At 39.4% G+C, this 17,500-nt stretch overlaps 1 protein-coding gene and 1 long non-coding RNA gene across 2 annotated transcripts in view; both read left to right on the top strand.

Moving 5' to 3' along the window:
* The window catches only part of LOC138003254 (uncharacterized), a 17,551-nt gene extending 14,384 nt beyond the window's left edge, over positions 1-3,167 (top strand). Inside the window, exon 3 of the long non-coding RNA XR_011123454.1 lies at positions 2,952-3,167. This is a non-coding gene — a long non-coding RNA (uncharacterized lncRNA). The remainder of the gene's footprint in view (positions 1-2,951) is intronic.
* The window catches only part of LOC138002436 (leucine-rich repeat and transmembrane domain-containing protein 2-like), a 255,737-nt gene that overhangs the window by 238,053 nt on the left and 184 nt on the right, over positions 1-17,500 (top strand). Inside the window, exon 5 of the mRNA XM_068848476.1 lies at positions 16,901-16,972. Coding sequence (XP_068704577.1) covers positions 16,901-16,972 — 72 coding nt within the window. The remainder of the gene's footprint in view (positions 1-16,900; positions 16,973-17,500) is intronic.

Below are 17,500 nucleotides of genomic sequence, written 5' to 3'. Positions count from 1 at the left end.
GACGGGATGGGGTCATCGATACACATGCGAAGAGTACGGATAACATTCTGGACCTGGGGGAAGCCCTGGACGGAGGAGCGACGCTGGGAGTAAACAGTGCCATACTTCGACAGACGGAAGGTCAAAGCCGAGTCAGGTAACTCAAAAGGAGCGTCGTACACAACAACATAAGACAAGGCTCTGCCTGCAAGATGAGCTGCATGAGGCTGGTTTCCAACAAAGAAAGACGACTGCTGCAGAAATTTGTTTCGGATCTCCTCTTTCGTAAAGCTGAGGACTCCTGACCCATTCTGGGATCTCTGAAGGCAACGGACTGACGTCGGAGGAAAACCATCTCTCACCAAGCTATCAAAGATTTGCTTGGTCGTAACTGAGCTGTCAGGGAGTGTGAAGTATGCAGAAGCAGGACGATCAGGCATGACATTCAAAACATCAAAATGCTCTCTTTCAAAAGAAAACAGATAAGACCTGCGACGCGGAGCTACACTGGAAACTTTTGGACGAGAATCAACAGCACCAAGAGTCACTCTATCAGCATAAGAGCCTCCAGGACTGGTATCCATGTGGGATGGCGAATCAGATTGGCCAGCTCCAGAAACAGAGGAAGGCACAGGCGTATTCTCCACAATATCAGACCACAGAGGGGATACAGGCGTAGGCTGAGACATACCGAAAAAACAATTTAGGGTAGGACCCACGCCGTTCCCTCCCGGCAGGTACTTTTGTTTTAAGGCATTTTCTTGAAGAGGGCATTCATCTTTTTTCCGGCAGTTGCACTCCTTTTCAGGTCTTTGTGGTGTCGTGGACGTGTCATTGGAGAGGATTAATTTGTTGTGTGACGCAATGATTGATTTCATGTTTGGCATGCAAGAATAACTTAACTTGAATGTGTTTCTGTTGAAGATCGTGTGTAAAGGGGTTTTTGAGGGGAATATCCACTAACGTCTAGAGACACTGAAGACTCGCTGAGCTCCACATTTTAAAACCACAGTTCTCTGGCAGTTGGTGTATATTCCATAAACTCGAATTTCACCAATTTCGGAAATTCTCTTAATTTCGAAAAACAGAAAATCAAACTTCGGTTTTCGAAAAGACAAGTTAAAGGTAATGCATGTTAGGCGTCCACGGCTGCCGCCACACGATCCATGTTTGATCTCGGAGCACCGTAAACCCAGTCAGACCATTTCCGAGTTCATGTCTACCTTCTCTTCAAAGCGAGTAAAAGTGCGAATGAAAATTACTTTTCATCCATATGTAAAGTACAACTAATTACCATCGCAAAAAATTCGCACTTAGACTCGATTTGAAGAGGAGGCAGACATGAACTCGGAAATGGCCTATTGACTGGGAAAGGGTGGAAAATCGGAAAACCCGGAGAAAACCCCTCGGAGTCAGGTTGAGATCGACTGAAACTCAGCCCACATACGACCCGAGGCCAGAGTTGAAGCTGGGTCACAGAGGTGGGAGGCACGATTGATGACCACTAAACCACCTTGACCGAACATATTGACATACTGCCCGGGAAACTGCTTTAAAGAATTGCAATTTTAGGAAGAGCTCGGAGATATCTCCCCACCAAATATCGATTGCTTCTCTACAATGCAAGTATGAAGCCACTCTTTAAGTATTGTTGTACTGTTTGGAGCAACTGTAGCCAAACCAACCTAGACGAACTGTTTAAACTTCAAAATTTTGGACAGTCCTCAGGATGCACGATCGTTTGATAATTTTCAAAAGCTTAAATGGCTACCAATTGATCAAATGTTCAAGATCAATAAACTCGGTTTTTTATAGAAAGTTATTGATGGGAGAGCGCCAGAATACCTTACTGCAAGTTTGGACACCCTTCGTTTTGTGCGCAATCATCAGACAAGAGCTAAGACATCATACCGTTGTCCAAAATCAAGAACCGAAGTAATGAGGAGAGCATTCTTTTATTCAACCATAAAAGAGCTCAATGCGCTTAACTTAAATCCAAAGTTCCCCGCTTTTCTGGATACGCCAAAAAACTGCGACACTGCTTCATGGATGTAAATTTGTCTTTTATCCCTTACTGAAAAACAAAGCCATCACATATTTGATGTTTTGAATGCAGTCGTCTCACTGTAATTTCATGAAGTGAATGATTGACATGAAAATGAAAAGTATCGAAAAGATAGAACACTTCACATATTATTTCACTGATAGAACACTTTCTTTGAGAAAGTGGCTACACTTTACATCTTGCAACTGGAGACCACACAGATGAATAGTGCATGCTTTTTCAGACGTTCTCATTCTTCGAGTCGATAGACAAAACACTTTCCATGTCTACTTTGTTTGTAATTTTCAATAGTGAAAGCGTAAAAAGGTTTCCATAACTGAAGTGAGTCTGTAGAGGAGACAAGTTGTTATACCAGTGTTGTCAATTTCTTGATAATTCACCGCGCACCAGTGGCTCAGTTGGTTGAACAACAGGCTGCCATGCAGAAGGTCGTCAGTTCGACTCCGGCCGGACCAACACTCAGGGTCTTAAAATAATTGAGGAGAAAGTGCTGCCTTTGTAGTTACACCCGGATATGGTTAGACTTTCAAGTCTTCTTGGATAAGGACTATAAAGCGTATGCCCCGTCTTATAAATATATTCTATGTTCATTAGTTCCCTGTGGAACATTAATGAACCCACACAGTATTCGAGAAGAGTAGGGAATGAATTTCCCGGCGTTGTTGCTGTCTTCTGTGGGTGTATGGGTGGGTGGGTATAACAGGTCCACATCAGCTGAATAGCTGCCAAAACTTCAACCTTCTCAAACAAATAACAAACAATACTTCGTGTACAGCGTGGACAGCATGTCTCAGGAAAACGAACATTCTCCCAATTTTTTCCCAGAAATTTGGTTCAGTGGATCGCAATACGTTTGAACTTGCATATATTTTGCTCAGAATATCATAAAAAAATTTCCTTTCCTTAGTGTCACCAAAAGTTGTTATGCCGTGGCCAGGACGGGCAATATATTCTACGAAGCTTCGGTGTTCAGCAATTGGTAGCTCTCCTATAGAAATAACCATTACCAAGAATTTGACAACACTGGTGAATAGAACAAACTCTGCAAGTGTTCAGATCAACGAAGAAGGAAACTACACATGTAGGGCCACGAACAAGTATGGAACTGATGAACGAACCCTAATCAATGGTGAGAATGCTAGAATTTCCTTTATTCTTAGGTCAAAATGCCTAATAAGAGCCTGCTTTTTCTTTGGTTCTGCTGGAATAGCTTTTTTAGATCATGGATGTCGCTCTCTTATCAAGTTAGATTGGTACAGGTCCTCCTCTGCTGGAGCCGATCACTCCTGTTGCCTGATTTTACGACTCTGTTAGGTTTTGATGTATATGACCTTTTCAACGGACTCAAGGGGTTGGGGGGATGGAAGGTAGTTATCGTAATGGAAATTATGGTTATCAATACCTTTATCAGTATTTGAAATGAAAAAGTGATCCTCGCACTTATAGGGACAATTTAAGGTGGCTCAAACTAGTGTCAACGCTTCCAAGTAACGCTCTTATTAGAAGGATCAGCAATACAATGCTGTATCAAGTATTAGCAATATTATGATACCATATGAAACGCCAATTGTTGCTGAACAAGATGCAGTCATTGTTGTGATGAAATGCGTCACCATGGCAACGGGAAAGCCCAGCAAAAACACCCTATATTTTGGATTTAGTTGCTCATCTCATTTATTACACCACAATAATGACCACATCTTGCTTGGAAATAATCAGTGTTTCATATGGTACCATAACATTGCTGTTACGTAATACAGTGTTTTAGCGTCATTAGTTCTAAAGAGAATGTTTTCGAAGTGTTGAAACTGGCTTGAGCCACCTTAATCAATTTTCTCTTATATACACTCGAAAAAGTTCAGGGCTTCAACGGGATTCCAACCCACGACCTCTGCAATGTTCATTGAGCCGAGCTATGAAGCCACTCAGTTGGGAGCAGCTAAATTTGTTGGGCTCATGTGTTTCCGTGAAGGAGTCGATGAATGAAGAAATTGCTTTTATCTGAAATGTGGATTATAGACGAAATAGAGCCCAACAAATCGACCTGCTCCCAACTGAGTGGCTTCATAGCTTAGTTGATAGAGCTTTGAACCGGCATCGCACTGAGGGTTCGAATATCGTTGAGGCCACTTGAATTTATCAGTTGTCCATAGGAGACAATTACTTAAAATGTCCAGATAAGTGTCAGGGTCACTTCTCCATTTCGTCTATAACCTGAAATTCAAATAAAAATATTTATTGCATTGATTATCAGTATTACTGTTCAACAAATTAATGTATGCTATACTACCAAATCAGCGCAAAACTAGAAATCAGGGTACTGTAAGAAGTGTTTGATCTTTTTACTTGATAGATGTTGCACGAGAATTTTAAACGTGTCTTGCCCTTTTCTAAGAAAAAGTGCCAATTTAATCTTTTTCTCCCCGGTTGTCAGCATGTCCAAAGCCCTGTAGATGCTCTTTTGAGAGATCGGAGACATCGTTGACCGTTAATTGTTCATGGCAGAAACTGACGTCAATTCCAGGACCCTTGCCAGTAAATACTGATCATCTGTAAGTTTCATACTTAACTAAATGGGCAAACTGCAAGCACAATTTTTAAAAAGGCATCCTTATAGAGCGAGGAATGCTAAGCATTTATTGAGTCATTTATGGTAGTTTATCATATAACCACATGATAAACAACTACTTATTGTGTATATTTAATTAACTTTGCTTCTATAGCCTAGCAGCAGTGAGTTTGGTAAATTGCTGTGACTGAAAAAGTTTCTAAAAAGCAGTTGTTTACTCTCTCGAAATGACTGCATGGTGTTTCTTTCATTTTGATTGTATTGAATTGTGAGAAAGCAGCAGTTAGTGATGAACAGCTCATGAAAAAAATCAATCAGATCATGTCAGCTAGGACTGAACGCCAGAACAAGCCCGGTGTGGCTAGTAAGAAAGGGTTAAGGGTTAACTAGGTGACGAGTGCCCCAGTTTCTAATGACCCGAAGTAGACACAACCAAGTCAAGTATCACAAAATGAAAGTGGGAAGTCATAAAAAAAGAAAGTAAACCAAACAGTTTGGTGACTACTTTAGCAGCACTAGAGTCTGATCTCGCATCTCTTAAGGAGACGATCGAAAAATCCCAAATCTCAGCTGAAAGAGCAAATAACCAGAGGCACAGGCAGGAGAACCAGTCACGTCCTCAGCATCGCCTTTGCTACGCGTGTCAGTCAAGGAGTGTGGAGAGGTGTGACACGAGTCGCTGTCATTGGTCACAGATGGCACGCGCTAGAAATATCGCTTAGGTCATTAACCTGTCAGGGTGGGGCTAAAAGACAAAAAGCTTTGTGAGTAATTGTTTGCGCTACTGTTTTTAATATCACACTTAAGAATGTCGGAGTGTTGCCGTTCGCCCTATGACAACGGTCAATTTTCGTTTAGACATTTTCTTGTTTATTTGGAATTCAATTGATTTTAGTTTTCTATCCATTGTTTGCAATCGATTATCTTTCGCAGTGAAAGGCGGGTACCTTCTATTTTTAAACGGAATCGCTTTTTTATGAATAAACTGATACAAATATTTATTCGAAGAATTGATGATAATTGGTAAAAAAGTGAAAGGAAAAGAAAGGAGCTTAGTCATTCTATCGCTGGAGCACTAATTGGGGACACCAATTATAAAATGAAATTAACAATTAACGCAAATCAAATCAAATGTTTGTTTTTGAGGAGAGGGGAAAAGTACCCGGGGAAACACCTATCGTTGCAGATTAAAGAACCAACAAACTCAATCCACATATGACGGGAATCGATCCCGGGGCCACAGCGATGGGAGCCTAGTGCTCTCACCACTGCACCATCCCTGCATTCCGATCCTTGAAGTTGTCTTAAATACACAGTGCTTTGCTTGGAAACCAAATCGATCTGCTTCCGAAAAATGGACCAACGTCGTCAAAAGCATCGCTAGGCCTTCCGCGAACTTCATAGGAATTTACATAAGGGGGCTTTCATTTATTAGCACACGGGGAGGAGGAGGTTGACAAAATTGTAGAGTGGAGGTTACGTTATTTTCGGATAGTATTAAGGGGGCTGTTACATATTGAGAAGCCTTTTGAAGGGGGAGGAGGGGGGGGGGGGTGATTTGTTTGAAACTTTATAAGTTGGCTTTCCCGCGTCACTACGCTGATTTCAAAGCTGAATGAAGCAAAGGTACAAGTTTTTTTTTTTAAATTTTGACACTAATTTAGTTGACCCAACACACAAATATCACTTGAAATCGCCTAAATATGCTTCTGTAAATTCTAAAATCTTGATTTTTCTCTAAATATCCCAAAAATATCTGTCTTTATCTGTCTTTATTCTCATAAAAAATACAGCAATAACCTAACAAATTATAAGGCAATACAGGCAATTCAAGGGTGTCCTTGAAAGGCATACAACAAAACTCTAAACAATTTTACTTCAATTTGTCCTTGGATTTCAGTACCCTGCAGCCTCCAAGAATTTAGCATCTGTTAACTCGGAGCGTTGAAATATCTTATTACAAATGGAGAATACTGGTGCATGTGATTACTGCATGCCCATACGGTAGGATTTGTTAATTTTGTTTGAATTTCTGGGTCTGTAAGTAGCATTCAACTTAAAAAGTTGCTTTCCTTCTCCATTTTCTGTGAAAAAATCGTGACTTCATAGTTGTTCCCTAAAAGATTTTAAACATCACAATTTTTTTCCAAATATCTCGAGATTTTGTAAATGTCTCAAAATCTTCTAAATATCTAAAAAATATCCCGAGATTTTTTGTACATGTCTAGACCTAAATATTCTTCTACTCAATACTAGTTATTACGTGCGCAACTGAGCTACAAGAATAGAATAAGGGATTGCAACTTAACAAACTCTATATCCAAATTTTCCCTACAATAATTCATACACATCGTTGTAACCTTTGTGGTGATGCAGATATTGTGTGACCCTTCATGTATTTGTTTAGTTTGGACAGTTTAAAAAGTTATTACCTATTCTGAGTCTCTATAGCTGCAAGAGGATGATTCTACGCACCATGCCTTGGCTGGTTTGAAAAGTGACAGATGCAATATATTGCGCTTTTGTGATGGTATGCAAGCTAAATTGTTGTTTTTAAGGATAAAGATGATTGTTGAGTTGAAAATGTTGAATATCAACATCCTAATACAACATTATGAATGCATTGGACGAACTGGCTTAGCTGTTCTGCTTTCATATATAACTTGTAATCGTTGCCCTTGCTATAGAGAGGGAGAGAGGGTTGGGTAATGTATAAAGGACTTTCCAAATAATTTTGCCAACCCCCGGCCCCCCCCCCCCCCCCATGTGCTAAATAAAAGCCCTCTAACGGGGAACCATATTATTCAGAAGTGAATGGATCGGGGATTCGATTAAGTCATTTTAAGTCATTTGACGAGTACCAATTAAAAGCAATTTTGTTTCATCCGGGTTAATCAGAAGGCTGTTTTCGTAGCAACATGCAGCGACTTCGGCTTAGGCCCTCGGTTATTTATCGAGCTGCACCGTTGATATCCATAACTGAGAATGATAGATGTAACTTGGAAGCGCGTCCACGTAAGATTCTAAGGAGCAGTGATCTGGAAAGCTATGCAAATATTTGCTGTGAACATTAAGTAAAACCGGCCCCATGATGGATCCTTGTAGAACACCGTGTGTGGATTTACGCAATCAAGACATATCAGCGCCAATTCATTCGTAACATTGGAAAATGATTCAAAGCTTTTGTTGTGACTTTAAAGAAAGCATATTACTGAACACTCTCACAGGCTACACTTGTACAAGTTTTTCTAGATTTAACAACGTTATCACATGACAAAAATCTGACAACTTTACGAGGGGCTTACACAAAATGCTGAAGTTTCCCACTTCCGACTGGCAAACTTAAGATTTGTTTATTACTTGATATACCCACTAGTAAAGTGTTAACGGGAAATGCACTTTTGCTTAATCAATTGTCAAAAGACTTTAAAAATGCCTTCTATTGTTATTTGTTTCCTGTATTTGCTCATTGCTAGATGTAGCCTTGTATTTTTTACAGGGGTACTCTGACGAAAAAACACGGTTTTTCAAAAAGTCTCAAATCCTCGAGTAAACGCCACTAAAATGTTGTATATGCTTTTCACATTATGAATTTAACTTACTCTAACCCACATTTCAAAGTTGTTACCTCGAAATACTTGTTTTTCATAGCATCCGCCATTTTTGGTATGTCGCCAGCATACTTATTCCAGAAAGCCTGGAGCAAGGACTGATGACGTCACTTACTCAACACAAAGCTGGCTGCTACTTTAAGTAAACAATGGAAAACATGTCTAAAAGTGAGGCTTCGTCTTCTATCGATCATGATTTTTCGGAATACTTCGGAGTATTCGTTTGACTTCGAAAAACATTCTGAGTCACTTACCTGTGATTATGAAGGTTAGACTCGTGGCTACTGAGGAAAAAGCAGGCACATATCGACGGGAAAGAGCTCAAGAGGAAGAACTTACAAGAGGAAATGCTTCGAGACCGTTTCGAATTGAGTGACATTACATGGTATGTTGGAGTTGTGATTTGTCTGTAAAATTCATATTTCTCGTCATTTTTTCTTGGTGCAAATGTACGTGTTGTTCTTCGAAAGGCTAAGGAATGCTTCTGCTGTGACTAGCGAAATTGATCGGTGCGTGGAGAAGGTGAAAGCAGTTGCAGATGACGGAGAACTACAGTACCACTGATCTGCCTGGGTTTCAATCTTGTTTGTTCAATCTAGACGAGTGGGTTTTAAAAAATAGTCGCCATAGATTAAGAAACCGAAAGAACAAGCGATACACATTCATGTACGAGCAAGGCCAAACTGCGAAGTTTCAGTATTAAAGTGCTGTATAATAAGCTCAATTTGGCACTTACTGAGACTTCGCAGTTGCTCATACATTGATGTGTGTATACCTCGTTCTTCGCTATTCCTCAAACCCACTCCTCTAGACAACAAGATTTAAACCCAGGCAGATCGGTGGTAGTTCTCCATTATCTACAACTGCTTCCAGCTTCCCCTGGCACCGATCAATTTCGCTACCGCAGAAGCATTCCTCTGCCTTTAAGCATTCCTCTGCCTTTGTTACCTCGTCAAAAGAACAAAACGTACATTTGAATTTTTACAAATGAAGGAAACAATGAGTAAACAGACAAAATCACAACTCCACCATACCATCTAATCTCACTTATTATAATTCGAACGATCTCGAAGCATTTCCTCTTGTTCTTCCTCTTGAGCCCTTTCTCGTTTTTATGCGGCTGCTTTTTACTCAGTATCCATGAGTCTAAATCTTCATAATCACAGGTAGGTAGCTCAAAACGTTTTTCGAAGTCAAACGATCACTCCGAAGTCGATAAATCATGATCGAGCGAACACGAAGCTTCGTTTTCAGAATAATTTTCTATCGTTTATTCAAGCAGAAGTGAGCTTTATGTTGAGTCAGTGACGAGTGGAAACTGAAGATTTACTTGACATACCCACTAGTGAAGTATTGACGAAAATACATTTTGGTTTCCATAGAAAGCCAGGGTTTTTTGTTTAATCATTTATCAAAAAACGTTAAAAATGCCTTCTATCGTTATTTGTTTCTTCTATCTGCTCATTGCTAGGGCTAGCCTGGTATTTTTTGAAGTCAGAGAAAATTCTTTTTCCATATATGCTGTGTACTTATGCGCATTTCCACCTATGATTTAATCATCCACTTTTCTTTGCAAAAGTGTTCCAGCACACTTCGAAAAAGTACAAGCCTCAACGTGCGCATCGCCTGGAGTACTTTGTCTTATCCACATGATTCACAGTGTAATCATACATTATCATTGTAACAATAGCTATAATTTTTGTTTACAAACGTTGACGTCACATTTGTTTTGATATTGAAATTTGCCAACCACGGAACAAAAGAAGACATTGTTTCAACAGCCAATTAGGTTCTGATGGCATATTAATAACAATTAGTGACGTCGCGAGAAACATCCCGATCATGTCCAAAATAAACAAATAATCATGATTCTTGTTTGCCGTACAACGATAACCTATAGCTATACAAATTTCTCTGAAGTATTTTGGTTCAGGCGACTTTTGCGTGGGTTGCGTGGTCTGGTGAGGGCACTTGGAGTAACCGTCCAGATTTTTCCTTCCGGAATGGGATTCTTCAGGAAGCACCTATCTTTAATGGCCCAACTATGACCAGTATCTACTTTTTTATGGGATTGCACTGAAAGGAAATTGGTCGTAATATGTGATGTGGACTGTTTGATGAATTCACGAACTCTTTTATGAAAGGGTTCATGATAGCTCTTTCGATGCCGCTGACTCTTTTTGGTTGTGACAAGGTATTCTAAAGAAGAAGAATTGCAGGGTCAAAAATTAATTCCTCTTGGTTTCTAGCAGCACCACGGGATTAAAAGTGGCAACATGTTTTTCTGTCATGAAGGAATCTTTTATTCTTCGATATTTATTGATGAGGCGAGTCACTTTGATATGGTGGATTTAGCAACTTCAGCACATAGGAGATTTTGTCTTTCTTACTTATTTGTCTTTTTGGAAATCTCTCCACAGCACCCAGTTTGTGAACTCGAAATTTCGAGTTTGCAAACGCTAAAATTCGAGTTTCTTAACTCCAGATTTCGAGTTTCTGAACTCAAAAATTTGAGTTTAAATATTTAAGGTGATTCCTCAGAAAGAAAAGTTGTCAAACGATTTTCTTGAAACTTTCTCTGAATGTTCCCTACTAATCCCTGTTTTGAAAACTATCATAAGATAGATAAGTCACCGTGCTTGCTCTAATCACGCGCGTTATTTCATCGGCTCCGGGTTCATTTTGCTGTAGCTAAACGAAGGGGTTGTTAAAGTAACACTAGAAAAAAAACTCGATAGGTGGAAAGTTTAGAGGATACGAAACACTGTCTTATATAGTTTATGGAAAAATCACTCAACTTTAGACGACATCGACTCAAAACATTTCTCGAGTCGTTGTTTTCAAGATCATCATTTACATCCCTGGCTAACGGGTTATGTGTACGTTTTTAGGCATTATTTAACATCTTTTTTTCCTTTCGATAAATGTTTTTAATTTCTTATTTATTTGAAGGGGGTCATTTGTACACCATTGTGATTCAATAATTAGAAATATAGGTCACCGTACTTGTTTAAGAGTAAAACACCATCGTACCTGATTGACTATCTCGATTATCGTAGATCGAAACAACAAAATTCGCCATGTTTTTACAACTTGCATGGAAAACCCCTTATCAATTTTTTTCCAAATGTTTTCCCAAAGAAAAACGCTGAAGCGGTGAATCTCAAGACTCTGGGCTTAGATTTGATCCGAGGTATCCTCTTGGATTGTGGATACTTTGGTTTTTAATTTCCCCAAAAAAAACACACCCTTAAGACTGGAGTATTCGGTCAGCAATATAGGAGTCGTCTCTTCCTTTCCCCTGAAGTCAATTGGAAATAGGTGATCAGTACGAGTACAGCAACTGGAGATTGTATACTTGTACAGTTTTGAATACTCTTACAGTTCAATTGCTTCTATTGGTGAACTACGAAACTGCTCTTCAAATTTACAGTTGTAATTTATATTCCGTCTGCTTTTTTTTCTTTGTTTCCTTTGAACTCCAATTAATGAAACAAAATGCTCACAAAGTTTGTATCAGATTTCCGAATTAGTCCACCAAGGATACCAGCCGGCATATCCGTACGCCGTGGGATAGGGGCTTAGCCAAACACAGTTTTTGTCTAGCCATTAGGAATTCTATCCAGGGGTCGTATGTTGTGCATCGCCAACGATGCCATTGTTTTTGGGGATATGTACTTGTTTAAGAGAATCAAGTAACGTTATTATCATATAGGTGTCGTCCCCACTGGGAAAACCAGATTTGTTAACTGTACACATAGGTGTCGCCCCTTCTGGGAAACAGCGTAATATAAAAGGTACAGAAGTAAATATTTAAGTCTTTTTCTGTTTTTTTTTTCTCTCATCGTGCATCAGTTAGTTTTCGTAAGTATGCGATCGAGTTTAAGAAAGTTCAACGTTAGGCATTTTTCCCTCGAATTTTAGTTTCGTATCGTTTCGTTTCATTTAATTTGTATATAGCTTCGTTAATTCTTAAAGTCGTAAAAGTGTAAAAATGTAAAAAGTAATGTTAACTTTCGACAAATGAAGGTAATAAGTTAGGAAATGGTGAGAACAATACTTGCAGTGCTAAAATTCACAAGACCGGGTATCAGAGATTAGTAAGTCGAGAACTGATTGACTGTGATTGGTTAGCAGTTTCTAGATCTGTTTCTCCGCCAGAAATCAGACGGTGACAATCAAAATCTTATGTGTGTGAAGTTGATCACAAGTCGGTGTCAATCAAAATTAAAGATGCTGGAGGTCATGTCCAAAAATTTAACAATGCCATCTTAATTTACAGCTGCGTTTTAGCACCGAATAATCGGGTTCTGTACATCATCGCAAGCTCTAATAGTTCTGGGGCCTTCAAAACTTACATGAAAGTTACTTCGAGGCAAATGAAAGGCATTGACTATGTTAGAGGGAGAAACACATACCGTGCTTTTTACCTTTTGACATACTCATCTGAAAATTTGGTTTATGCCCTGAGAGGGGAACGAACCCACGTTTCCCCTTATTACTAGTCGGGCATGCTAGGCCACTACACCATCAAGGCTACCACGCTGGCAACGCAGCAGATTAATGTAATCAAGAAGACGTGGGTTCGATTCCGGCTCAGGGCAAAAACCAATTTTTCGGATGAGTATGTCGAAAGGTAAAATGCATGGTATGTGTTTCTCCCCCTAACTTCAAAACTTAGAAAACACGGTTTTTAAGCTGTAATGACAACTGAGTGGCTCGCGTTCTTTGATTTACATGCACTTTGGAGCAAACCGGAAGCTGTTAAGTGTTCAGAATTTTCATTACATGTACTTTGCCCAGTTAACTGATTTCAGTTTTTACAAGGCGGTAAGAGCAAGAAGTAAACACTGACGACTCACGCTCTAGCCGCGAGCTGAAGCCTCCTTGGAAGCATCTGCTGGTTGTGAAATTATTTAAATTCAACTGAGTCTTGTTCTTGTGATCACTTGTTCGGTTTTTACTTTTCATGCTTACCCTCTTAACAGCACACTTCGTTTAGTTTATGAGTAAGGATATTAACCAATTTTTATTTCGACATTTTATCGACTTCTATCTCCTGACTCAGTCCATTCACTCCTCGGTCGCGACGGTGTAGACATGTGTAGGTATGCAGGATTGATCGGGGATTCTACGAGCTCTGAAAAGAGCTCCGGATCAATACTCTGCATTTTTTTCAAAGAAGACATTTGAAAACCGGTCAGTGTAAAACGCGGAGTGCGGACTAGGTATGAAACATGGGCTGTGGTTTCAAAACTGTCAAATCACACTGTCTTGAAGTCCAGTGTGATTTGACATTTTGAAGTGAGCCTTTTAATCAAACCCATTTTTTTGATCCGCCCAATTTACCCTAGGGGAGCTCTTGCCTAGGCTGCTGGTTCTTTTCTTTTTTGTGGTATAAATTGATTCTTGAGATCCCTAAATTCTTTTTTTCTTCTGATGTGGCCTTTTTGCCAAATAGGTATCTGTTCAATTAATCGTTAGAGGAGAGAACCCCCTTTTTCGTTGGTTGTCTATGGACTAAAAATGCTCGTTTAGTATGGGACACATTGTTATTTTGCTAACATCGCCATTTTTGACTCTTCTGGCTTTGATAAAATTGCCAGAACAAAAGTTGGGATTGCCTTCACAAAGAACCTTGATCTGTTGGGGTAACATCCTCTCCATCGTGGCATTAATCTTACGTGCCTTTTAGGCCTACTCTTCCGAGTTTTCTTTCTTACAAAAGAAAAACCAGCTTTTATAAACTCGGAAAATGGCGGGCGACGCAACTGTTAGCTCTGAGCTTTTTCTATCCGGATTTATTCTTCGGCGAATATCGGATGCATGCTTTGACACTGTCGCCTATAGTTCCCTTAAACACCATTTTGCGAAGACTAACATAATTGATGTCACAATTGAAACGCAGTTATTCAATGCAATTATCACTAAGTAAGCGAGCCTACTCGCGAAAATAACATATTAGACCTAGTACTGAGGACAAACATCGACCTGATAAATAACTTGGAAGTCGGTGAACCTTTCTCTGACCATAGTTCAATAACATTTACCGTAAACACTCGCCCCTACCAACAACGGATCTCAACGAAAGAAAATTATGCGTTTAGCAAGGCAGACTGGAACCATCTAAGATCTCTGTTCAGTTATTCACCTTGGTATTTTACGTTAGAACAACAGGACCTTAATGCTAATTGGGAAGCATGGAAAGATCTTTATTTCGCAGCGGTTAACGAAAGTATACCCAAGTACTGTCACAAAAGAAAAAACATCGCTTCATGGATTACGAAGGACTTAATTAAATTGTCCAGGAAAACGAAACACCTCTACAAAAAGGCCAAAAAATCTAACAGCGAGGATCATTGGGTCGCCTATTGTATTTTGAACAACACGTTGAAAAAGAAATATAACACAGCCAAATGGAGCCATTTTAAAGCACTCGCTGATAAATTACAAGTAGAGAATAATTCCAAGCCTTTTTGGAATTATATGAAATCATTAAGAAAAGGTACTAACGACCTAGTGTTCCTTAAAGAAGGAAGTGCAGAAATCACAGGTGATCAAGAGATTGCACAACGCATGAACGCATATTTTGCATCGGTATTCACACATAACAAAAGACTCTTCCGGCATTCGATTATGTTCTCTAAGAAAAGTTATGCAACGTATCATGTACACCTAGCGAAGTGGAAAAACATCTGAAAAAACTAAACATACACAAGTCCCCAGGTCCTGATAAATTATCGCCTCGTATCCTAAAGGAATGCGCACTGGAACTATCTACATCACTTTGTAATCTATTTAACAAGTCCTTTCAATCTGGCTCGCTGCCCATTGACTGGAAAATTGCACAAATTATTCCAGTCCATAAAAAGGGACCAAAACACCAGAAGGAAAACTATCGCCAAATCTCGCTAACATCCATCATTAGCAAAACAGCTGAGAAGATTGTAACATCAAGAGTTGTCTCATTCTGGACTGAACATAAACTACTAAACCCAAGCCAATTTGGCTACTTGGAAGGCAGATCGACAGTGTCGCAACTCTTAAGCTGTTATAACGACTGGTGCTTAACAAGAAATTCGTCAAAAGTATCTGATGTAATATTTCTGGACTTTTCAAAAGCGTTCGACTGTGTCCCCCATGAGCGCCTACTTTTTAAACTCAACAGCTATGGTATAGATGGGCAACTACACCTGTGGTTTAGGAACTTTTTAACCAATCGAAAACAAAGAGTTCTGATACGTGGATCGTACTCGGATTGGTCGCCTGTTATATCTGGTGTCCCTCAGGGCTTAATACTGGGGCCGGTTATGTTCCTTATTTACGTGAACGACATACCTGACATTATCACGTCTACTGCCAAATTATTTGCTGATGACACCAAAATCTATCGACAGATAAATAACGTGGAAGATTCTATTGCTTTGCAGATAGATCTGACCACCCTCGACCTATGGGCGGATCGTTGGCAGGTGAAATTTAATTCTACCAAATGTGAAGTCATGAGAATTTCACAAAACAACGACAAAAGATCCACACGGTACAATATATCGGGTACCGTGTTACGAAATGTATCTAATTATAAAGATCTTGGAGTTATTATGGCGAGTGACCTGAAATGGTCAAAACATGTTGAACAAATAGTCGATAAAGCAAACAGGGTACTTGGCTTACTTAAGCGCACAGTAGGCGGCAAAAATAAAGATATTTTCTCAATTTTGTACAAAACCTTGGTTCGTCCAATCTTGGAATACGCTTGCCCGGTGTGCTCACCACACTTAGTCAAAGACATCCATGAAATCGCGAATCGCCTTAGACCAAAGAAGACAAGAGATGGCGTACGAGGAGAGGTGTAAAATTCTTAAATGGAACTCTTTAGTAAAAAGGAGGGATTTTCTTTCCCTGGTGGAATGCTATAAGATCGTATTCAATCTGAATGGATTAAAATTCAATGACTATTTTGAATTGTGCAGGAACACTAAGTCCAGATCAAACCATCCATATAAGTTACAAACCAAACTCGCAAAATTGAATTGTTATAAGAATTCTTTCTTTGTCAGAATTATCAAACCTTGGAACGATCTTCCTATTAATGTATTCAATTTTCGCGATAGCCCTAACGTTAGTAAGTTTAAATTAAGACTGAAGAATCATATGAATATTTATTGAACGGCCATTTTATATTTATTTATGATGATTATCTGTTTCTTATCTGATTTTTTCATATTTCTATTAACTAGTCTTTTATAGTGACTTCAAATGACCTCTTTTCTTTAGGAGACCCTTGATATAGGGCTAACCTCTGGGTTTCCTTTTTCTCAATAACTATGTATTTGTATGTTATTTTGAAATAAAGTATTGTATTATTATAAGACTCTTTTGCTATGATATCACGTTGCTGTCAAATAAGTTAAATTTGATGTCATATTTAGTATGAAACACATGCATTCCTCTCAACGTCACCTTGTATCCCTGAAAATGAATTCTCTACACTAGTTAGCTTTGAACACTTTATTCCTCTCACCACAGTGCATTAAGGTCCAAATAGTGTCTGGAGAGACTGAGCTGTCCTAAGATGTTTATAGGTTTGCGTGGAGTGGTCGCATTTTTAACTCGTAATAAAGTTTATTCTTTCGGTAGGCGTATGAAAGCCTTAAGGTTCTGATTTGTTGGTAGGGACCTGTGGAAGAACCAGCTGAACAAACTGCCCGGAGGTGTGTTTAATCACAATACCAAGCTAGAGACACTGTAAGTACTTCTGCAATAAATATAATCAAGAAATGCTGAAAAATAGCCAATTGTCTTTGAACGACTTGTGTAAGCACCTGTCTAGCGGCTGTAAAACAGGGGTCCGGATTCCAGGGATAACTGCTACATGAAATTTTCGCCGGTTGAGATCTTCTTACACTTCATCGGTTAAGTGAACTCGGAATGAGTCTCACACAAACAGCGACTATTTATTACGAGGGGTCCGCGGCAAACACTTGCGAATCCACTCCTTGACACCTGAAAAACAAAGCAGTTGGCTTTCGATCGTTAATAGAACATGGGCGAGGGGATCTAATGAGTAATTTATCTAAAATGTGAGCGGAAAGACAAAAGGCTTAGCCATGATCGATTAACGACGACAACTATTGTATAGTAACAGGGCTTAAAAGTCTGGAAAAAGGCAAACGTGTATACAGGGCCACTGATCTGTCATTTTTAACTTACAAACATGTTGTCTGGAGCCAAAGAAATCGACCAAAGCAAAACAGTGATGGTAATATGGGCCCA

The sequence above is a fragment of the Montipora foliosa genome, chromosome 5, assembly GCF_036669935.1.
Source record: "Montipora foliosa isolate CH-2021 chromosome 5, ASM3666993v2, whole genome shotgun sequence".
Classification (NCBI taxonomy): domain Eukaryota; kingdom Metazoa; phylum Cnidaria; class Anthozoa; order Scleractinia; family Acroporidae; genus Montipora; species Montipora foliosa.
Note: the sequence above shows the minus strand (reverse complement) of the source record. Positions and strands in the feature narration are given on the sequence as shown.